The sequence below is a fragment of the Grammomys surdaster genome, unplaced genomic scaffold (genome assembly GCF_004785775.1).
Source record: "Grammomys surdaster isolate TR1022 unplaced genomic scaffold, NIH_TR_1.0 126248, whole genome shotgun sequence".
Lineage (NCBI taxonomy): Eukaryota > Metazoa > Chordata > Mammalia > Rodentia > Muridae > Grammomys > Grammomys surdaster.
This window is the reverse complement of record NW_021621048.1, coordinates 4,851,684-4,875,910: the sequence shown is the minus strand read 5'-3', so window position 1 is coordinate 4,875,910 and position 24,227 is coordinate 4,851,684. Positions and strand designations below refer to the sequence as shown.

The following is a 24,227-nucleotide window of genomic DNA, read 5'->3' as shown; positions in this document are numbered from 1 at the left end:
ATTTCTGCCAAAGGGAAAAAAGTGGCTCCTTAAAAGTGTTACCACCCTGAAGAGTCTCTACTGCTGCCTGTCAACCCAAACTGTTCTCATTAAAAAACACAGAGAAAAATAATGAAAGAAAATTTCTTCAGGATGAAAAATGAACTGCAGGTTAAAGCAGAATTCTATAAAGCCTTTAGTTGCTCCTTCCACTTGCCCTTCTTGTGTTCTTTGTAATGTAATTGATAGACACAAGAGGCAATATAGAAGATATATGCAAGTTATATGTCATGAAGATATACTAGAAATATACCTCCTAAGGAAATTCTTCCCAAGGAAAATATAAAAACACCCAGTATATGAGTCAGTGCATTATCTATTATACATCTCTCCTGTGTTTCTGTCTGTATTGCTCTCTTCCCCCTCCCCCTAAACACTCATCATGGCACCAAATTCTGTGTTCTCAGTTCCCTTACTTATTACACACTTGCACACATGTCTTCATGTCCACAAGCATGTATTCAAGGTTGGTCCATTCCAAATAATGATGGTATAATGGATATGTTCATTTCATGTAATATTTCTGAGATTTATCTACATTGTCATGGATGATGCTATTGATTTTCCCTGCTGTGGATTTCTGCATTGTGTGAATTTGCTTGCCTATTTTCCTATTGATGGGATCTAAGTTGTATCAAAGTTTCCACTGTGGTGACCACTGAAGCTACAAATCTCCTTATGTATGCTTCCTCCTGTTCATGTCCAAGGGGATCCCTAAGGAAATCATAAGTATAAGGTACACTATTATAAAAGAATACAAAATATGATTTTTACAAACATAAAATATGTGTATACTCATGTATATATTGTACTAAATTTCTAAGAACAAATAAAAAACTAATGATTCCTAGAGAATAATATATCCTGAGTCTGAATAAAACATTAAAACTACAGAAGCTGTAGCAACTAAGACTAATCAATAGTTAGGTGTGTCATCATGGGCATAAATTATAGATCATTCCACGAGAATAGAGAACCAAGAAATAGAAACCACAATACTCAGAGGAAATTTCTGAAGAAATGCAAAGCTAGCAATAAATGGTACTATCAAAACTGGCTATACATTTGAGATGAAAAATTTAACTGGAAATCCACTGTCTACCAAGTCAAAAACTGTTCCCTAAAATGGACTCACTATAAATAGCAAAAGTTTAGAACAGATGAGAAGAAAGTACTTTTGAGGTTCTAGGACAAAAAAGGACTTATTAAATGAATACAAAACTGTTAACCCCACAAGAAGACACTATGCAACCCAAGAGACACACTCACACACTACACTGTTAAGTGACTGTGGACGGATATGTACAACATAACAGAGCTCTAAAGTTCGTGGGAAAAAAGGACCAACAACTGAGATGGAAAGGGGGATTATAAAAGTATAGCCAATTCAGCAATCGGTAAGACACAAATGGAGATGCACTTTCATTTTGTACCTACCAGGTTGCTAAACATTAAGAAACAAACAAACAAACAAACAAACAAAAAAACAAAAACGGTAACATTACTTTGGGAAAACAATTTTGGTGTTATTTTGTAAAAACCTGTGTGGCCATTCTAGATTTACATACAGCTCTGCATCTCCACCCTTCAGTGGACAGGACAGATGGCCATCAAGTCCTGGAACAGAATGCACAATAACTGTGGCTGCTACCTTACATCACAATCTAAAATGATACTACACGTAGCTCTATACTTTATAACTACTCTCAGTGCGTTCTAACCAAGCCTTCAGTCCTAACTAAATGCAGAGATACATGAGACCATCACTGTCACAGTTATGGTTTTGTCCAGGCTTTTAAAAAAACCTCGAGCTTCCTTTTTTCTTTCTTTCTTACAGATTGTAGCTCCCTAGAGGGTCTGATGAAATAGTGAAATCTGTGCAGGCTCTTGCCTATAAAAATTCACAACTAACTTAAAGAGCTTCGTTCCTCCCTGAAGTCTTTGAGCATGACCTCAGGGTCTCTGTTTCCCAAGTTGAGGGCTCATCTCAACTTTCTTCTGTTCCTAGGGTTAGAGTTTAAAGAGATGAATAGCTGTAAGTGTCCACCTCTGAGCTGCCAATCACATTTGGCTTCTAAATGAACAAATTTGGGGCGGGGGCGATGCTTGGACTTACCATGTCACTACATCTAGTGGTCCCCGTGGGAGCAGACATGTCCACTCAGAGCGCAGCAGCAAACACCAAGAAGCTCCCTTCAGGATTGTGCCTCTAGACAAGGCTCCGGAGCATCTTAATATTCTGTGTATACTAAGAATTCCTATGGGGAAGTCAGTCCTGAGCAATGTTGGCATGAATAATGTAAACAACCTCATATTTATAAATACAGGTTTCCTGGGTGAATTATCAAGAGTCCAGAAACGTTAAAAAAGCAAAATATTCAGTCTTCCTTATAGCCTGCTCTAGTGGGCCAGCAAGATGACTCAATGAATAAATTATTTGCCATCGAGCTAACGACAGTTCAGTCCCTGAAAGTCATGTGTTATAATAAGGTATGTGGTAAAAAGAATTGGATAATCATATATTGTCCTCTGAAGTCTACATGAGTACCATGGTACAAGAGAGTCTACACATACACACACACACACACACACACACACACACCACAAACAAACAAATGAACAAAATGTAATTTTAAAAAGCATCTCAGGGATACTAATGAATACTTAGGACAATGTATATATAATTGTATGTGTGTGTATACATGACATGAGAAACTTCCTTTTGAGTTTTTGGTCAAGAAAGTCCAAGAGACATCCCACAAATAATACAGGAATTTTGCTGTCTTCTTTTTGCCTCTCAGAACTGAAGGTAAGTTCCTACGGCTGAAGACACCACACACTTCAGACACAGGACTTGGATGATTCTGCTGACTCCGATGTGGAAGCCTTCTTCCTAAGACATAGCTCTCATGGTACCAAAAGGTACTATGCAAGATGCCAAGGGAGAAAAGTAATCAGTAGCCTCGAATGGCTGTAAAGCTTTGAACCACAGCAGCAACAAGGCAAGGTAATCCAAGGCTAAACTTTCCTAAGCCAGGCTGACTTCTAACTGCATTCTAAATACTTAGAAATACTTAACCCCTAGGTAAGTTTAGCTCTTATTTCTCATCAAAGAAGCTTCTTAAAAAAAAAAAAAAACAGATGAAGACCATTACAGTAACCCACAACTGGTAAAAATGCTGAGATTGTGATTATGAGATTCTCAGGCCCAACAAATAAATCTACAACACAACTTCTGCACTTGAGGCTCAGGAAAGTTTGTAGAACATGGGGTTGAAGACTAGTACATTGTCTGTGTCTTATGAGAAGGCACACTCATGAAATTTCAAAAATATGGTCACTTAAATAAGCCCTACACAATGACAATACTAGTTAACTTGCCAACAGGAGGACATCTCACAGGCCCCACCTCGAGGAAAAAGCTACAGGCAATTAATAGAGAGGACAGTGATTCATCTTCTCTATGGACAAGCCCCTGATAGGTTATTCATTCAATCACCAGTGGTCAGTGCTAAACACACACACATATGAACAACACTAAGTGGACTCATCAGGTTGTATCTATATATTTATATGTACATATATGAAACAATAATTAAGAAAGAAGGGGTCATGATTTTGAGAAGGGATTGGGGGAGGACAAGGAAAAGGTAGGGAAGAGAGGTATAAATTATATAAATACAGTACTTTTGTATAACAATAAATTTAAAGGAAATCAGCATGGAAGATTTTATGACTCATGTTGTAAATAGTTTAAACCAAAAACATATTTCTGAAGATTTTGTCAGAACTACTCTTTCCCTCAAATCACTATTTAAATTTCTGGTTATACAAACAATATCAATTAAAACAAGCTAAGTGCAGTGATATAGACCTCAAATCTCAGCTCTTGGAAGATAGAGACAGGAGGATTATGGGAAGTTTGAGGCCAGGCTTTTCTACATAGCAGATTCCAGGCTAACCTTAGATACCCTGCAATTTAAAGATACCATCCCCTCCTACTAAAAATAAATTCTTAACTCTAATAAGTGAAAATCACCCTGCCCCTAAAATGAAATATTTTGGAAAAGGCTATTTCATATACATCATGTATAGTTCCTTATACTTTGTATAGAATATTTCATATCTAAGAAACAATAAGTATTAAGAACTAAATTCTATAAGTATATAAATATACTTAAAATTATATTGAAAAAGGAAACAGGATATTAATGAATACTAATTATATTGTAGTTAAGTACTGTCCAGCTGCCTGGAAATTTTATCCATTATAAAATTCAGATCCTCATAGTACAAAACTGCTGAAATTGGTGTTTGCTGTGAACCAACAAATGCTTGTCAAGAAGCCCTGTATCTCAGAGCCCTCTGTGAGTGTGGCACAACACACAGGAATGTAGGGCACTTAAGAACTCCATCTACTGGGTCAGAAGCTAAGCTTTTGTGTTCTGTGTGGCCCTGCTTCTCACTGGTGATAACACTAGCCTAATTAGTTAGCCTTTCAAGATGCTTCCTCTTCAGAATGAACAGGTTTATACTGACATAGATCTTTAAGGCCCTTGACAGGTTTTAAATTTGCATATTGAGCTCCTGCACACACACACAGGTCATGAAGGCCTCACAAAATAGCTTTGTGAAGGAGCAGGCATGCAGTATTTGTCAGGTTACAGACAGTTCAATGACCACTTGAGAGTCTGTGATGAGTATTCACTCATTCAAGCCCTCACTTGCAGGTGCTAAAATCTTTAGCTGCTTCACCATCTTAACCGTGCGGTAGGGATATTTTCACAGACTATAGCTCAGTTGTTTTAATCTCAACTAAACAAGTGTTCAATACAGAAATCTTCCCGCTTTTAGGTTTGCATAGAGCCCAGACACCACCTCAGCTTTGTCTGGCACACACTGCACACCACATAAGAAAAGGGCTGGAGGCATGACTGGTGCATGCGCTCAGCGTCACTTTCTTGGTTGGAGTGACAATAGCTGAAGCAGTTTAAAAAAATATCACAAGTAGAGCTGGCTGTGTCACACAGTTTAAGACAGATGCATCGCGACAGTCACAGCATCTGCACATCTTTCTGCAGTGTGGCTTTCAGGCCATAGTAGATTGGAAAATGTTTGCCAGTATCGGACCTCATTTTGCTTTATGGTGAGCTGCATGCCAGAGTCTCTCCAGTTAATCTTTGAGCCAGCAGCATAACTAATAAATACATTGAGAAAAAAAAAAGCCTCACATTTTACAGCCCATCAACTACAAAGCCACTCAAGTCAGATACAATCCTGCTGATATTTGAAGCTATCTGTTTCAAACCCCTCACTTACAAACTTCCCTTTAGAAGAAAACCCTCGGCATATAGCTACTATTATTTTTTTGTCAAATATAGGTAAGGCTCTACACAGATGATGGAAAAATACATTGAAACCATATACATTATGCAAGCTAAATGAGAATGTGATCTGCTTCTCAAAACTCAGGCCAAGTGGTCCACACACCCTAAATCAGGAGCTCAAACTCACGGAGAAAATCTAGCTACCCAGTGGCAGTTTGCTTTGCTGAAGCCTTATTGTCAGGAGCCATGAAGGAGAGGCTAAGGCTAGTGGGTGACTTTCCTGGAGGTGGCCAACTGTTTTATGAATGGTCTATAATGGGTGAGCAGGGTCTCAACAAACCTCATCTCAGGATTGCTTCTTACAGTTGATATACCTTTTCCTGTCATTATTACATAATCTAATGACTCCTGGGCATTAGCTCACCCTATTGATCATATTTTCTTCAGATCAACAAAGATGTACCATCATGTAGTAATGTTGTATAGACAAATCAATGATTTCATAATTCCTAATAATACTTTTATAGAATTTCTATTTTATTCAAATAATTTTAGAAAGAAAGTTTTAAGGGATGGTTTTATTTTCTTGCCAGAAAAACATAGTAAAGTTAGGATTAGGAATAAACTGTGTCCCGTCCTCATAGGATAGTAAGTAAAGGCTGCATAGTAAGGAGTACAGTGAGCTTTCACCATCACACTAAGAAGAGAAATGGGCTTGGGACAGATCTGTGATCAAGGAAAAACATTCATCCTAGGTGAGGTCCAAGGATGAGGCCACAGGTGTGCTCTGTGATAAAGCAAGGCCATGTGAAACTGTTGCTTTGAACTTATAATGAGCTTATGGAATGAAACACTGCTTTGAACTCACTATCGACATTCTTTTGTAACTCCCCCTTTGTGTAACATTTTATCTATGAGGTAATTTTCTAAAGAACTTTTGCCTAAGAAGGTATAAGAAGGCCAGAGAGAAGGAATAAATTGTGGCATCTGGGGCTCTGTCCCATCCTACTACCAAATGTATATATGTGTGGCTTAGGGGGTTCTGCTTAAACCACCAAATTTAAATGTATATATATATATATATATATATATATATATATATATATATATGCATTTGTGTGTATGTGTACATCTGTATATATGTCTACGTATCTATTTATATATGCATATATTTAAATATGCATCAACACTTGTAGAGTTGATGAGACAGGTAGTGGAGCCAGACCAGAGAGCGTGTGTGTGTGTATTTTTTGTGTGCGTATGTGTGTGCTTGTGTGTGTGTGTGTATGTGTAAATTTGTATGAGTCTATATGTATTGCCTGTGTAAAAGATCTTTTCTCTTTTGCTCACGAATGAATTGAGTTATTGGTATGAGTTATGTGAAGCAGTTCACCTTTCTTTTCTCTCTGGTTCACAAAGAGTTAATGAGCTATAATTCTCTCCCCTGATCTGAGAGAGGTTCTTGAGCTAGAGAGAAAGAAAGTCACTGCTTATTAGTACAAAATAGTAAGAGAGAGTTACAGAGGAAGAAACCAGCACTTATTAAAGCACAAGTAGTAAGATTCTGAGGCCAGGGATCATCAGTCTTTGACCTTTGTCCTATGCTGTGTCCCATCCACTGTTCCCCTAAAGGCTGGGGCAGCCCCCCTGCACCTTATGTTTGTCATAGGATATAGATGTTGGACCAGGGATGGAAAAATCTATAAAAATGTGATGTATCTGGTCTGGGGGTGGTGCTCAGTAGCAGAAGGCTTGCACAACATGTTGGATCCCCAGCAGGGTAATACAACAAAACAACCAAAACACAAATCAAGCAAAACAAGCCCCAACGTGATATACTAGGAAAGACAGACACACATGCACAGACACATACTTGGTTCAAAGAGTAAGCATCCAGAAGTCTAAGATCTCATCTCAGATTGCTCCAGCCACCTACAGCTCAGGTTCGCAATGTCACTTACCCTATGACCACACAGGAGATGGCTGTTCCCAAGAAGGCATACGTTAAAATGGATCCCAAGTTTTGAAAAAAGTGTCTCTGGGGAGAAAGAGAAAATATTTCATAGAGTACATCTGAATAACCAAGCTGCTCACAGCCTTCCCTTCTCTCATTATTTACAAATTTTCTTTGGATCTCACCCCTGGGATTTGGTGCACCTGGACATGAAACTTAGTAAGTGATTTCTCCACAAAGAAAGAGGAGAAAAGAAAAGCAATGAAAAAAATCTAGAAGATGATAGGCAGGGGAAAGATAACCCACAGAAGCAGCTAGGCCCAGAAGAGGGAAGAGGCTGGCCAATGGGTAGCTGGGGCTCTAGGACAACTAATCGAGACATAGTTGTCAAGATGGATTTTGCAGACATAAAACCTTTAACTTTTCAAATGTTATTCTCAGAAATTCAAATGGCATCTGGCTTTCATGGAGTATTCTGAATTTTCTTCTTCTTCTTGCATCTTCTGAATGTGATGCAATCAATGATTAAAATCCTGAACTAAATAAATACTTTATGCATGAAACATGAGATGATGCCTACAACTTAGGTAGGGTATGAGGAAGGATGACCTCCAGGAATATAACCTTCTAAATCCTTTCAAATGTTTCTTAGTTAGGAATACTCCCTTCCAGAGTTTTAGGGAGAGCTGAGCAGCCACCATTGACAGCAAGAGGGAGCCTGGAGTCCACAAAACAACTCAAAACAAAAAAAAAAAGCAAAACAAACAAAAACCACCAACAAAAAAACCCTCAAAACACAACAACACAACTCTCCGGGTCTATAATGAAGAAACTGCCTGGCTGCTGGATTAGGTGAACGAAAGGGAGGCACAAGTGAGCATTGGCAATCTCTAATGTGGTACTGGGGCAGCAGAAGAGCAGCATGTTCCCTCTGCCTCACTCTGTGGCACAGTACTACCCACCTAAGTGAATTAGTGACCTGTGACATAGACAGTCAGCCTGTGCCTGAACACTGTCTGGCAATAGCTCAGTGACTGAAACCTGTGGTCCTCAGTGTGAAGGATCACAATCTTCCTGACTTAAGCCCAGCATGCGAGCTCTTGGCACACAGTCATCTAGAACACTGTTCAATGGTCAGGTAACACAGCTCACATTCGACATTTATAGACCTCCTAGAGGGCCACATTAAATAAACTTCAAAAGGCAAAAATGGAGCTAGTCAATGTTTTTTGTTTGACGTATTATCAATTCTATAGTTTCTTTATGAAATCGGTGTCAGACATTATTGAGATGATTTGCATACTGTTTTTTTTAAGTGCTTAGACTTTAATATCTAGTGTACGTATCACATTTACAGTGCATCTAAGTTTAGACAAGCCACAGAGTTCATTAGCGGTGTCCCACTAAGCCCTGGGTACAGGTCTAATAGATTTAAAAGAATTACAAGAATGTCAGGGTTGAACATTTATTGCATAATAAATACAATGCTATTCTTACTACTTAGGAAATCCCATAAAATATAACTACTTTTTGTTAGTGTTGGACAAATTTTCTACTTAATGATAAGAAAGGGGAATGCTTTACCTTCTTCAGACTGTATCCTGCATGAAATATAATAGGAGGCAGCAAAACATTGAAGAAGATTTCTGGGTCAAACGTCATCTGCCAAAGAAGACAAAAGTAAAGTCAGACATGTGTTCACACAGCAAGTATAGCACTTTTGCGAAGACTGTCTGAAAGCTATAATGCCATGCTATTAAATTAGCAAAGAGAAAAATAAGAAAGAAGAAAAAAATAAAGCCAGGTGGCGGTGGCACACATCTTCGACCTCAGCACTCAGGAGGCAGAAGCAAGTGGAATTCTGAGTTGGAGGCCATCTTGGACTACAGAGTGAGTTCCAGTACAGCCAGAGCTACACAGAGAAAGCCTGTCTCAAACAAACAAAGCAACAACAGAAAAAAAAAGAAAGAAAGAAAAAGAAGAAAATGTAAACTTAGAAATTTGTAAATATGGTATCACATAAAAGAATATTTAAGCGAACAACAGAAAGTAAAAATCTAAACGAAGTTTCTCTGGGAAAGAAAACTTTTTTCTTTTAACCTGATTTGTCATTCCTAATTTTACTGTATTCTTCTAGGTTTTATATTATTTTAATTTTATTTAGTTTTACAGTCCATAATGACCTTAAATTCACAATCTTCCAGCCTCAGCCTCTCTGGTACTGGGATTATAGGTATGTACCATGCATAGCTCATTCTTCATGGATCAAGTGTCTTTAATTATGTTCCACTTTTTTCTTGGTTGAAAAGCTGTAATGATCACAACTTTAGCTCTTGACAAAGATTTAAAGTGTTTCCCAAATAAAAGTCATGTAGAGACTTGGTCTTCCTTTTCTCTATTTTATCCCAGTCCAAAGTTTGAAATATACTTCCAAATTGTGGAAAAACACATTTGAAAATAAAAATGTATTTTTCTGGCATTTATCCATTCCTTTTTACTTGTGTTAAAATAAACTTAGCCAAAAAAAAAAAAAACCCACAAGTATGAAGTATGAACTGATGTGAAGTATAATGAAATGAGATGTGAGAATTTTTTAATCCAGTATCTGCTGTACACTTGACAATTTGCAAAGAACTCATTTGGTTTTTAAAACTATCCTACAGTAATCCTCATCTTAACTTCTTTCTCTCTCTGACTGTCTCTGTCTTTTTCTGTCTCTTTGTCTCTCCCTCTGTCTCCCCCCCTCTGTCACACACACACACACACACACACACACACACACACACACACACACACCACTCATTTCATACCTAAGACCAACTCACCATTAGGATGCTCATCGAAATCCCTCAGATGCAATGGTGTCACACTATCATTTGTAAATCTCCCTCTTGTATTCCTTTCCCCTCTCTCCTCTCTGAAGTGGATCTCAGAAGTGGCTCTGCTTTGGGCCTATCTGACTTCTCCATCCAGAGTGCCTCTTCTGTGTGTGTTCATATCCTTTGGCCCCTCCTGATAGCATGATTTCTGGTATACTCAGTGATGACTGGCTTGCTCAGCTTTTTCCATTAAATCGGGAGCTTTTCCAGGATTACAGGGATGCCTTATCAATCTGCCTCACCTCCATCCCTCCCTGTGTCTAGATTGTGGCTCAGTATATGTTTACTCAATTGAAAAGAAGAGAGAATTACTTTTGGGAATCAGAGCAGTTAAAATGGAATGAACTATGCCTGGCCTCATCACAGGTGAGGATCATTCAGAGGAGCCTCTCTAGGACTCAGCTTGTACCTTGGGACAGTGAAGCCACTGTCAGACCTTCTAATTTCCCTTCTACATGCTCATTTCAACTCTGCTCATCTCATTAATACTTCAGGAGAGAACGCAGATGCAGCCGAAGCTGCTAACTAACCCTGGTCCCCTCTCACAAGCCCAATGAGGCACCCACAGATGCCATACTCCTGTACCAGTGAGCATCTAGGCAGGTCACCTATGCTCCCAGCTTTCATCAGAGCCCTATGGTACATCGTCCTAGTTAGGGTTGTCGTTTTTTTCATGGAACACTATGGCTAAAGCAAGTTGGGGAGAAAAGGGATTATTTGGCTTATACTTTTAGCCCACTGTCCATCACTGAAGGAAGTCAAGATAGGAACTCAAAAAGGGCAAGAACATGGAGGCAGGAGTTGATGCAGAGGCCATGGAAAGGTGCAGCTTACTGACTTGCTCCTCATATCTTGTTCAGCCTGATTTCTTATAGAACCCAGGACCACCAGTCCAGGGCTGGAATCACAGACAATAGTCTGGGCTCTCCCCCATCAATCACTAGTTAAGAAAATACCCTACAGGCTTGCCTACAGCCTACAAGCTTATGGAGAAATTATTTTCTTAATTGAGGTTCCCTTCTCTCAGATGACTTTGGTTGACATAAAACCATTACATACATCAGTTTTCTGCTGGAACCTCACAGTCCTGTTCACAGGGCATTTTGGTCCACTAGCTTCCTCAGCATCAGTTCATCAAGCCCATAAGAACTGTGACAGTTTAGCTTATCTTTCCACTCCAAGCCTAGAGGTAACTAGGGAATCTAGATAGTCATAGGTTGGCTGTTTGCATAGGTGCCAATTTCAGGGCCTATCAGCTACAGGTCTTGGATCCCCATAAGCCCTGCCTCAATTAGGAATGGGGACCGTGGGTGTTTTTTTTAGCCTAGCTTGCTGTATATGCCTCCTTCAGAGAGTTTTTACGTTTGAGGGAGACTAACAGAGCTGCTTCTGGCACAGCAGTGGCCTCAGTCATGCCATCCTGGTATCCCGTCTTAGTCACCATTTCACCCACATGATTCCAGTTTCTAGCACCGAAATGGAAATGTCTTCAGCAAAGAGCACAGCCCTATGTGTTGCACTACGTCATATGTAATTTATTCCCAATGAGAGTTGAATATATTTTGCAGGAGTTATTTTTGGACACACTGAATACTTAGGAGGCCTTCGGCAAGAAAACAGTCCTCAACTCCCTCCCTCCTATGCCATCTAAACTCAGTACCAGGTAGTAAGTGACCAACACCCCTGAGAAATATAAAAATACAGCACAGAGAAAAAAATGGAAGAGATGTCTTCTTGGTTGTTGCTATTTCAAAGACATTTTCATTCCCAGAGACATGGTGCTGTACTCTGGGTAACATTTCATTCTGGGCCCACACGAAAACTGAGATGCCAGTCTTACATCGTCATGACTCATGACTACGTCACTCATTCTGAGAGATGTACTGGGTTCTAAAGGTGAAATGTCAAACCCATTTCACAGATGAGAAAATGGAGACTGACCTATTTTTGAGGTGTCTTAGCTTGACTAGGTCAGGCATCTGGAATTCTAGGTGCAGGTTTCTATCTCCAAGGCCTTTTAATTTATAATATTCCTCCACACACTGCATGCTAAAAACCTTACCTCCTAATATCATAAATTAGTTAGATTTACTCTGCCCAGTAGCATCTGAAGAGACATTGTCAAAAAATAAATAAATAAAAAGTTTCTGTTGACTGACTGTGGAACTTTGGAAAGTTCTCCTCAGTGTGGCTGTTGTTGAATGAATGGCTCCTGCCTAATAGGAAGACTCATCTGTCTGCATGTGTCTTAAAGGCTCTCTTTGTGTACTCCTGTACTAGACAGTTTGACTAAGATCTAGACTCTAGAACAGTGGTTCTCAGCCTGTGGGTTGTAACCTCTCAAGGTGGTTGAGTATCAGATGTTTACGTTATGATTCATAGCAGTAGCAAAATTACAGCTATGAAGTAACAACAACATAATTTTATGGTTGGGGGTCACCACAACATGAGGAACTATCTTAAAGGGTCGGAGCATTAGGAAGGCTGAGAACCATTGATCTAGCGCCTCTCTGCTGGTTTGAAGGCAGACAAAACTAACTGGTCGATCTCTGTGAATTAAACTGACTAACAAATTTTCCAAGGTACAGTGGGTTTTGTGAGGAAAATGACCCAGGCACTCATGAGGACTCCTGATAAGACACAGTCCCAGGAAAAAGAAGGAACGCAGGTGAGACAGATCTGACTTAAGGCTTTAAGATAATGGTTCTCAACCTTCTTAATGCTGTGACCCTTTAACAAGTTCCTCATGTTGTGGTGACCACCAACCATAAAATATTTCATTGCTACTTCATGACTGTAATTTTCATACTGTTATGAATTGTAATGTAAATATCTGATGTATGATCCCTGTGAAAAGGGATTTGACCCCAAAGGATTTGAAGGGTTCTACCCACAGGTTGAGAACTACATCTAGGCTTGGAGCTAGGAAAAGAGACGGTCTTCTGGGGTGCTAGGAGAGAGTATGGACGGCTGACAAACAGGCAGAAGATAGGAGAGGGAGAATTTTTTCTTCTAGGACTCTGAATTTCAGGAGCAAAGGAAGCCTTAGGCCCATGTTTGCTCCTCTAAATACACACACACACACAGAGAGAGAGAGAGAGAGAGAGAGAGAGAGAATATTTCACATTATATGAATACAGTTAAACTCGTCGTTTTGTTTTGTGCATTGCCTTGCTCAAAAAATGTCCCTCTGAAGGCAGCAATGTCCACAGCGCATAACATTGGTAATGTTCACCCAATGTGTATCTACTATTCTCAAAAACGTTAGCCTAAGTCTAGCAGGGATTGTGCTTTAGAATTCATTCTTGGTTCCAACCCCCACATTCCTTATGATCTAGAATCCTCATTACATAGATTGTCTAGGAAAGGTTTAAGAGTGTGGGGCTGAATCACCAACCAAGGAAGGAGCATGCATGGGCTGGACTTAGCCCCTCCACCACACACGCAGCCGATGTACACCTTGGTCTTCATGCAGATCTCCCAACAACTGGAACAGGGCTTACCCTGACTGTGGATCCTATCCCCCTGACTGGGCTGTCTTAGCTGGCCTCAGTGGGAGAGGTTGTACCCAAAACTGTAGTGACTTGAGGTGCCAGCGTGGTTGAACACTCAGGGAGGACATCACTCTTCTCAGAAATGAAGGAGAGGGAGGGATAGGGGAGGGGACGTGTGAAGGGGGGCTGGGAGGAGGGGGGCCTGTGATCAGGATGTAAAGTGAATAAATACATTAATGGAAAAAATGTAGAGGAGCAGAGGCTCACTGAGAGAGATGCATACTCAATAACAGCTGAACACCAAGCCCTGATAAAGAGGATGAGGCGTCTCCAGCAAGAAGATATGAATAAAGATTCAATCAGATTAATAAAATCATTTGACAGGTTAGAAAGAAAGAAAGAAAGAAAGAAAGAAAGAAAGAAAGAAAGAAAGAAAGAAAGAAAGAAAGAAAAGAAAAAGAAGTGTGGGCCTAAGAGACATGCTGCCTGGCTCCAAATCCCATCTTGTTAGTCTGTGGCTGCTTACTCTTCTACTGCCTTGATGTCTTTACTGTACAATAAATACAACGGATACTTTGTATACAGATAAGATCGTTAGAAGGACTAAGTGATAATGCCTGTAAACTCCTTCAACATTTCCTGGTGCCTTGTTAGCAATTCTTAAATGTTTGTTATTAATTATTAATAAAACAAAGGACTAAGGATTTTCAAGTAGTGGGCCTGCAAGAAGATTCAGTGGGTTTCTTAAGCTTACTATTGTTGTGATGAAACACCATGACCATAGCAACTTGGGGAAGGAGAAATTTATTTAGCTTTAGCTTCCACATCACCGTTGATCACTGAAGGAAATCAGAACAGAAACTCAAGCAGGGCAGGAACCTGGGGGCAGGAGCTGATGCAGAGGTCATAGAAGTGTGCTGCTTATTGGCTTGCTCCCCGAGGCTGGCTCAGCCTGCTTTCTTCTAGAACCCAGGACCACCAGCCCAGGGATGGCACCACCCACAATGGGCTGGGCCCTCAGGCCCTCCCACATCGATCGTTACTTAAGAAAATGCTCTAGCAGCCTGATTATGCAGGCATTTTCTTAATTGAGGTTTTGTCCTCTCTGATGACTTTAGCTCGTGCTGAGTTGACATAAAACTATCTGGCACAGTGGTTAAAAGTGTTCGGGGCAAAGCCTGCGTACGACATTAGTGATGCATATGGTACCAGGAGAAAACTGACTGCCACAGTCACAGTTGGCCCTCGATCTCCATTCGTGTACTGTGACATATGTATACACATATACACAGAAAATAAACAAATAAATGTAAGAACAAAATCCTAGAAAATGTTCGAAATAGACTTTTAAAATGTATTCATTTATTTTTGTTAACATACAAAGCATTAGGTTTCATTATGGCATTTTCCAAACAAGTTTTTTTTTCCCCACAGCACAGGGGCATTTTTTTATTTTCAAGATTATAATAATTACGTCATTTCTTCCCTTTTCTCCCCCAAGTCCTCCTATATACTGCCTCCCTGCTTGCTTTCAAATTCATGGCCTCTTTTTTCATTGTTATTGCACACACATACATATATGCATATATATTCCCACATAAAACCCGCTGAGTCTGTATATCTTGTATGTTTTCTGGGGTGATCATTTCCTATCACATAATCAGGTATGCTCTTCCCTGGGGAAGACTATTTCTATACTAAAACACAAAACAAACTAACAAACAAACAACCACCACCAAAACCAAAACTCCTCTATTTTCAGGATCTCCTGACCTGTCTAAAGTGTGGGTAGAGATTTTAACGTTCCCTTTAGGTCAACGCTTCCTGAGTTGGCCTGGTACACCAACATTGCTCTAGATCTGCAGGATAGCTGTGAGTGTTTTAAGCAGAGAAGAGCATCGCTCAAGCTGGAGGGATGAGCATACAGCCCTGACCATCTGGAAGGGGGAACGCTCAGTGGCAAGACCTCCTCACAGGAAAACCCTTACTTCTGCTGCTTTCCTGCAGAAATCGGGCTAACTGCCAAGGCAGAACTTTTCAATAATCAGAATAGCCACTCCCTGCATGCGGGTTAACTGCCTCGCCACTGGATTATAGTTTCTGGAGCAGCCAGATGAGGCTGGCAGGCGGAGAGTGGCATGCCGCACGGGAGGATTTATTTGTGTATACAAACAGATTTGTGTTCCTTTCAGCCTAGCTCTAGGCTTAGTTGCAGATAAATCAGAGTTCTGGGAGTGACTCCAATCCAGACAATTTCTCAGAAATGGCTGGATTTGCTGCTGTTCCAGCCTCCATTGGAATCCCACATGCCATTTCCCTCAGACTTGCGCTCGGATCACGGCCCTGGTAGTGGACTATTCTTCTTCTTCTTTTTTTTTTTTTTTTTATTAAAATACTGGGTCCTGAGCAATGGGTGAAGGAGAAGAGCAGAGAAGTAAAATGCCCCAGTCAAGAATTTACATATGTCTTTCAAGACACAAATTACAAATCGGACCTTCAGACCCTGCCCATCGGAACTGGAGCGTGGCCATTAGCTTAGTTGCATGCTAAGCTCTTGAACTGGAGGACTGAACTCTTACCTCTAACACTGGTGGCTAGTCGAAATCAGGTAGCATATTAATATTTGAACAGCCAGCAAGACTCCATAGTCTCATTGTTTAGTTTGCAAACATTCTATTTCACTGTTGAACATGTGCCTGATTTAAAACAACAGAGCTAAGACTCTGAGACACAAGCATTACCTATGTTTTAAGAAAACCAATTTTTAAGCACCAACATTAAATCTTAAAGACAACATGGGGACAGCAGAATCTCAATCTGTTCACAATGGTGCAGTATGTTTGAAATCCTATTTTGCATAGGAACCAGTATTTGACTAAAACGGCCCACACATATGTTTCCAAAGATAACCAGCTAGAAAATTTCCAAGAACAGAAAGAATATTCTGAGCTTAGTCCTCGAGGTTTCGGAAGGTTACAGAGCCAAAACTGTGCTTGGGCCTGAGAATGCAATGAGTCACCATGCTTGTCTGACAAGACATGCCAATGTTCCACTGACCTACTAAGTAAATAAGCACTAAAGTAACCACACTGGCAAAAGACTATGATTGATATGGCCTAGTCCTTCCAAAGACATCTTTTAAAAACAGTATTTCATCACATCTGACAACATTCCAGCGTGGTAGCTGGCAAATGCAATTATCCCTATTTTCCAGAGACAGGAGAAGAAATTAATGGCATGCCCAGTGTCAGTCAACGTGACAGGGATATCACTGGGAGTTGAATGTGCAGATATGGGCCAACTAAATGTGCACTTTCCAAGGGAACTAAGTTCATATATTTAAGGAAGATTTGGGACTAAGAACTAGGATTTTGTTACTTGGGGGAATAGTTGATTCTTTTGAACAAGTAAAAAAAGCCAGCAAAATGGCATGTTCGGTCATCTCCAATGTTTCAGTCATTGAAAACTTAGCAGGCCTCTTGGTACAAGGAATCTGAAGATATATAGTGTAACAGATTGGTACTATAAAAGCTGTAAACAAAGAAAGGCTACAAACTGCACAACTGTGGCTCAAGGCTCTGAGGTAAACTGCACTTTGGAGTTCTCCGGCACAGAGACACCACTCTGAGAGGGCTGGCCTGTGGGAAGTCTTGATATCAAAGCAGCAGATGAGCTGGAGTTTGTGGTATGGATGAGGGTCTATCCCTGGGCCCCTACACGCAGAGTCATGCTCAGTCACAAGCTATCAGCCCCATGGGCCAGGGTGTTCCAAGCCACAAGGGAAGCAAGAAACTTTCATGAGTTCAGTCACATCTGGTAGCAAGTAACTTAAAATAATTTTAAATAGTAAAATGAATGAAGATATGTTAAAAAGCAGAATCCATGACCTGCATGCATTTTTTAATGCATTTCCATTTTAAAGAAGACTTTACACTCAGAAGACCTTGCGCACACAGCCACAGGACACAGCTGGTGATGACTCGAGGATGTGCTTGTCTTTCTTCTAGCATGCTTAGCTTTGGTGTGAACTACATAAGTGAGAGAAAGGGAAGACTGGAAACACTTAATGAGACTATGCCATGGTACTAGTCAAGTGAGCTTGGTCTTCATTTCCAACTTCTCCAACTTCCGTTTCATTTCCCCATTTGCACTGTGTGTCTACCAGCTAGTAGCTTCAGAGGAGTAATGAGTGGAGGACTCTGACGGCTATAGATCCAAATATAAATGAAAGAAAATGCTCATGGTCCAGAGGGTGGAGAACCAGACTAAGACACTCAAACCCACTGGTAATGATTTTGAACTCTCTTCACTGAAAGATGAAGAAAAGTCAAGATACATTTATAAACAGGACCAAACATCAAATGGATACTGGGAATACAAATTTGTATGATCTATCTCTAAGTGGTATAATTCAACAACTATGCAAATATTGTCTATACACACTTGATCTGGCAGCATCTAATCTGAATTTTTTTTTTCCAAATAGACTTGCATGCCTAGGAATCCCACAGAGCATAGAAGATGGTGGGGTGGACCATAGCCTGGTTAGTCTACTGTGACATAATCCACAGCTGACACTTGCGGCGACTATTGGGAATGTTAAAGAAGCAGCCTATAAATGGATAAAATTGCTTTTAACCATTCATCAGCTCCGTGGCACATGAAGCTGAAACTGCCCAGGACTCACACATGCTATTCCCTCTTTGCCCAGACATGTCGGCTGTTTCCTCACTGTCAGGTGGGGTCTATGTCTGAATCCCAGCTGAATCCAGTTAAAAGTGATACCTACTCCTTCCATGTGGGTCCCCCATCTTTGCTAATCTCTCTCTCTCCACTTTCTCCCTGAATTTCTCCAGTGTAACCTCCCTACCCACCTTGTTTTCCATTTCCACACTTCTGAGCTCCCATCTGCTTCTCTACTGGCTGCAAAATGGGGCCAACAGAAAAGACATTGAATGAAGGCATCGACATCCCAACATGTACTTTTGAATCTTTTAGCTGCTGAATCATATGGCTGTCTCACCTACTCAAAGAATACAACGTTTTATTCTACCCCTCCCACTTTAGAAAGCTAAGTCCCTTGAGATTAGTTTGCAGAAACATCAAAGTTGAGCTGAGCAAAAGGAAAACATTGTCAGGTTGCAGTTACCAAAGCCAGCACAAGGGAGGTTAGTGCTAAAGGAGGTGGCTCTGACAGAATGAGAAGAAACAAAGCCAGGAGACAGCTCTTCACTCAACAAGGATTTGCTTAAAATAAACCGGGCATATGGCAGAGAGGATTAGCAGGGCTTAAGGTTGAAATAGAGAGGTAAAAATGAAAGAAAAATAGAAGAGACCTAAGTTTTTACACCTGGTTGAGTGACAGTGAATGTGGGAGGGAAGCGGCTGACTCTGTGGGGGTGGGAAGGTCTAGACCCCCAGGCCTCCTGAGCTTTGGCTCACTGAGCCTGGCTGTCTGCAACACTTGGAGTAGTGTACTTGATGGAAAGGTCAGAGCCAAGGAGAAACACTCCAGAATCACCGGAGTGCAGCAGGGTCTCTGGGGAGTGAGTGTCATGGGAAGAAAAGGGTAGAAGACAAGGCTGGGATGGGAGCCCAGGGGAGGGACAGAGACTGACAGACAGAGGGGGGAATGGCTAGAAGACAAGGCTGGGATGGGGGTTGGTGGGGATGAGGATGATGAGAGAGAGACAGAGACTGACAGAGATACAAAAACAGGATGAGAGAGAGACAGACAGAGGGAGAGATGGACAGAGATAGGCAGAGACTGACAGAGACAGAGAAGAGAGACAGACAGAAAGATAGACAGAGAGAGAGACAGACAGAGACAGACACCGAGGCTGAGATGAGAGAGAGAGGCAGACAGACAAAGAGCTCAGCTGCAGAAGAGCCCAGTAAGGAGCTACAGAAAGCTGCTGCTGCTGAATGCAGGTGCCAGCCAGCATCAGTGACAGATGCACAGGGAGGCTGGGGCTTTGTGTACATAACCTTGTTCTCAGAATCATTTCTTAGCACCACATCTGGGACACATTTTTCCCAGTTATTCACCATCTATGTGAAATTCAATCACTTCAGACAGGGACAAGAATGCAAACCTCCAAAATGAGCTGTGTTTTGCTCATGACTGATCCCCCGAGATCCCTTGAGATGGGGTGGGAAGGGACCAACTCGCCCCACCCTACCCAGATGTCAGCTACTGAAGCAGCATCTGAAGAATGGTAGTTCACAGTGTGGAGGCACTGCTGATCCTTTTCGGTTGCCTTCCATGGAGAAGTGGGTACAAGGGTTATGGAAGAAGTATGTGCTGAGAAAGCAGGTACAGTGGGCTCCAGGCCCCTCTCTCTCTGGGAGTGGGTGTCTTGAAGGACCTGGCAAATAGGGACTAGATATAAAGAAGGGGAAGGGGGAGGAAAATAAAGGGACAAAGATGGCAAGCAGGAAAGGGGAAAGAGTGGAGGCTGAGCAGGGGAGTAAGCAAAGTTAAGAGGTTGACAGAACTTTGGTTCAAGCATTCGAGCTTGTAAATGGCCAACGCCTGCCTTTAAATCGAGGAAATCTTACTCGGGACATCGTGACTGTGGCTTGGCCACATTAAGGGATGACAATTCACGCAGAAAACACTCTTACGTGTCTCCAGATTTGTATGCAGAGTCCTTGAATCTTAAATGTGTTGGTCACCTGTCAGAGAGTAAGGATGTGATTTACATGGCCTGGTGGTTTATAGACACAGGACTGTCAGAGGCAGGGATCTTTAGAGGATCATACATCATATGGGAGGCAATGGGAGTGGGGTGTTTATCCTGTGCCTGCTCCTCACCCGTCAGGGTTCAGTTTCCCCTCCTACTCCAGCTCAGCTTCCCTTCCTGCCTGAGCAGATTGCCTTCACTTGTACTACCCTCTAGGAGGCTGTCTTAGGCTTTTTTTGAGTGAAAAGCCTAGGGCAATCAAGTCATATGTGTTGAGTCCTGGCCACTTGAGGGCAGCACTGAGCTGAAAAATCCTAAACTACAAACCATTCTCTTTTATTTCTGGTCTTAATTTTACTTCGAGATTCTTTTTATGGGGGTGGTGATCTTTTAGATACGGCTATGCAGCCCTGGATAATTCCGTACCTGCTACATAAGCCAGGTTGATCTCAAATTTGTAGCAATCCACCAGTATCGACCTACCAAGTGCTAGGATGGCAGGCATGTAATCCATCCAACTTATTGGAAATTTTAAGTGATTTATGTCTGGTTGAAGTCCATCTTCATCTCAACCAGGAAGCAAGGCACACAGGACAGTCAGTGTCCTTTACCTCCTCAGATATAGTCTTTCATTTTGAAACATGTATCAGTAAACAGTTATCAGTAGCATGTATTGTCTATATTGTAGGAATTCAGTAAAGATCCTTTTGTATTCTGGTGTCTACTTTTGACATCAACTTTGACATCAATTATCTATATTAATGAATGTGTGGATCTTGTCTAGTGTTTAAATTATCTTGGAACATTCTAGACTGGATCAGGATTTGGAAACTTTGTTCTCAGGTAGATAGTTGGGTTGATTCCTATCTTCCCCCAACAGTCTTAAACGCCTTTCTAGAGTGGACTGTTAAACAGATAGCTACACGGACTGTCTCTACAGATGTACTATGGCCATACCCACTTATACTCCCACAGGAGATTCTTATATTCTAGTCAACACTTTGTATTGATAATTTCCTAATTTGTTGATCGATATTAGACATCACATTGTTTGGTTTGTTTCCCATTACTAATGAAATAAGTATATTTATTTTGCTTGTTGGCCTTTTATCATATTTCTTAAGGGAAGTTCCTGGTCATATCTTTTATCCAGTTCTAGTTTTCTTTACTGATTTGTTAATTCTCAGAATGTGGTTACAATTCTGTTTACTTATATTTAAAATACATTCTTCTAGTCTTATTAGCTCCTTAAACAATTTGTGTTTTAACATTGTTGACAGTCTCAAAACTGTAATGTGAAATTTGTGCATTTTTATATTTGAGTTATAGTGATTGTTTTATTTTTCCATATTCTGATGCTACAACTATATTTTCTCCCCAATTTCACCATTTTTGTATTGTATTGTACAATTAGGTCTTTGATGCATGTGAAATTTGTATGTTATAGACATGAAACGGGGACTTGCTCATTTTCTGCCAATTGTTCCAGGGAAGGCCTGGTTTTAAGTAGTTCATCCTTTCCACCACGGATTGCTGTTGGCTTTGTGGCTACTGTCTAATGCTTTTCCAGAGATACAGGAGGCATTTATTTCAATAAATATTTTATGTCTGCTATCAGAAAGATGGCCTACTTAGTGCTTCAGAAAGTAGGGGGAGTTTTAGAGAGATGCTATTTACTAAAATGTCACTCATACTAGTGACAGTTTCAAAAGAACACAACTATCAAACAGGAATCTGCTCACTACACTGGCGTTTCTAAATATCTGAGAAAAGGTGTAAGTTTAAGTAAACATAGGAAGGTGCAAAGTTCTAGAGCTTTCTGAATGTCCTAGAAATTAATACACATAATAATATAGTCCAGATATCTAGACCCTCATGGTGGTTTATAATATTGTAGAATTGTTTGCATTCTTTCTTTTCAAAATATACTTTTGGTCTATCCAAAATGGACATTTTGTGACATTACCAGGAAGTTTTAACAAAACTGTAATAAAATTTATATCACAAATAATAAAAATTATACACATTACAATCAAACTAGAACAACAAAGAAGAGATTACATGTGTGTGTGTGTGTGTGTGTGTGTATATATATATATATATACATATATATATATATATATATATATATATATTAACAAATATGATAAATTATATTTCCATGATGTTATTTTTGTTTTTGGACTTCCTTTACATGTAGCAACTCAGTTTTTCCTCCTGCAGTGTATTGCCCCCACCCTCAGTAAATTGTCATTGTCATGCTATGTCATTGTGGGGATGGGGCTTTGAGGTCTCATTTATGCCTAAGCTCTGCCTAGTGTGCAATCTAGTCTCCTTCAGCTGCCTTTGGATCAAGATATAGGACTCTTGGCTACTCCAGCACCATGTCTGCCTGGATGCTGCCATGCTTCCTGCCATGATGATAATGGACTGAACCTCTGAAACTGTAAGCCAGCTCCAATTAAAAGGTTTTCCTTTATAAGCAATAAAACATTTTATTGCCATGGTCATGGTATCTCTTAATAGCAATAAAACCCTAACCTGACACACTTCCTCTAACAAGGCCACAAATCCTGATAGTGCCACTCCCCATAAGACAAGCATTCAAACACATAAATCTACAAGAGCCAAATCTATCCAACATGCCACAGAAAGAAAAACTGAGTTGCTACATGTAAAGGAAGTTTGAAAACTAAATCACATCATGGAAATATAATTTGTTATACTGTTAATTATTATGATGAACTGACAAATTGTAAATGTATAGGTAAGACATTTCCCAACAACCTTTGTAGTTAGTGTGAAATGTCTTGCTTTTATGGGATTCGCTCAAAGTCACATATCTGGTAAGCAACATGGTCTAGACTCCAACTATAGTTTCCAACTAGTTTACTGACAGCAAAAATGACTTGGGTGGAAAAAGAAAAGATCAACACAGTGAGCTCCTACAAAGGTCCAAATGTTATTTTAAGTCCTTCGCATGTATTTTCTTATTTGCAACCATTATGGCCCTGCACTGTAATCAGAAATATCTGGATTTTTAAAGTGGGGAGATTGGACTTAAGGAGGTTACATAGAATTCCTAAAATCATATAGATGTAAAGTAACATTTGAACCAAGCCACAGAGCTCAGGGAATGGCCTCTCAGCCATGGTGTCTCTTCTGCACCCAGAGGAAGACTGAGGTCACCCAGTCAGCTGCTACCTGCGTCTCATCTCCTGCCACGTACCAAGTGTTCCAGATCACCACTGTAGCACGAAGTGTTCCAGATCACCATTGTAGCACAAAATCTGCAGCCTGGACAGGCTCCTGTCTTTTGCTTAAGTTTCTTGGTCTCACACAACTATGTGACTCTTTACTGAGGCAACCTGTATGGCCTTGGCTGCATGTAATATCTCTTGTCCTCTCCTAATCAAACATAGCCTCTCCCTTCACTCTCAAGTTCCCGTCTGTGAGGCAAATGCAATAGCTGCTTCCTCCTGACCCTAGATGCCAAGACTTTTGACCTTTTCACCAACTTTACGCTGGGCACACTGCTTCTGATCCCTTCATGAGGTGGTGGCCAGCCATGCCTCATAGTCTGTGACTTTGTTGTGGCATGACAGATCAATGCTAAGACTGGCATAGGATGGACAATAGAGTAAAGAGCCACTGGACAAGAGAAGGACCTTCTCTCCCATCTCTGCAACGTGACCATTCCTCAGAACCTGGGCACCCGACACAGTCTTCCATCAAGAGTGACTGCTTTTTCTCCAGTCTGGAGTTGATCTTACTCTTGGCCAACCTTGATACATCAGGCCAATGACACTACTGTACTTCTCTTATTCCAGACACAGGGGAACCTCAGC

General features: G+C 40.7%; 1 protein-coding gene across 1 annotated transcript in view; it reads right to left on the bottom strand.

Moving 5' to 3' along the window:
* Positions 1–24,227, bottom strand: part of Slc9a9 (solute carrier family 9 member A9) — a 521,462-nt gene that overhangs the window by 471,117 nt on the left and 26,118 nt on the right. The window contains exons 3-4 of the mRNA XM_028758965.1: positions 8,905–8,982; positions 7,328–7,404 (exon numbers count right to left, since the gene is read on the bottom strand). Coding sequence (XP_028614798.1) covers positions 7,328–7,404; positions 8,905–8,982 — 155 coding nt within the window. The remainder of the gene's footprint in view (positions 1–7,327; positions 7,405–8,904; positions 8,983–24,227) is intronic.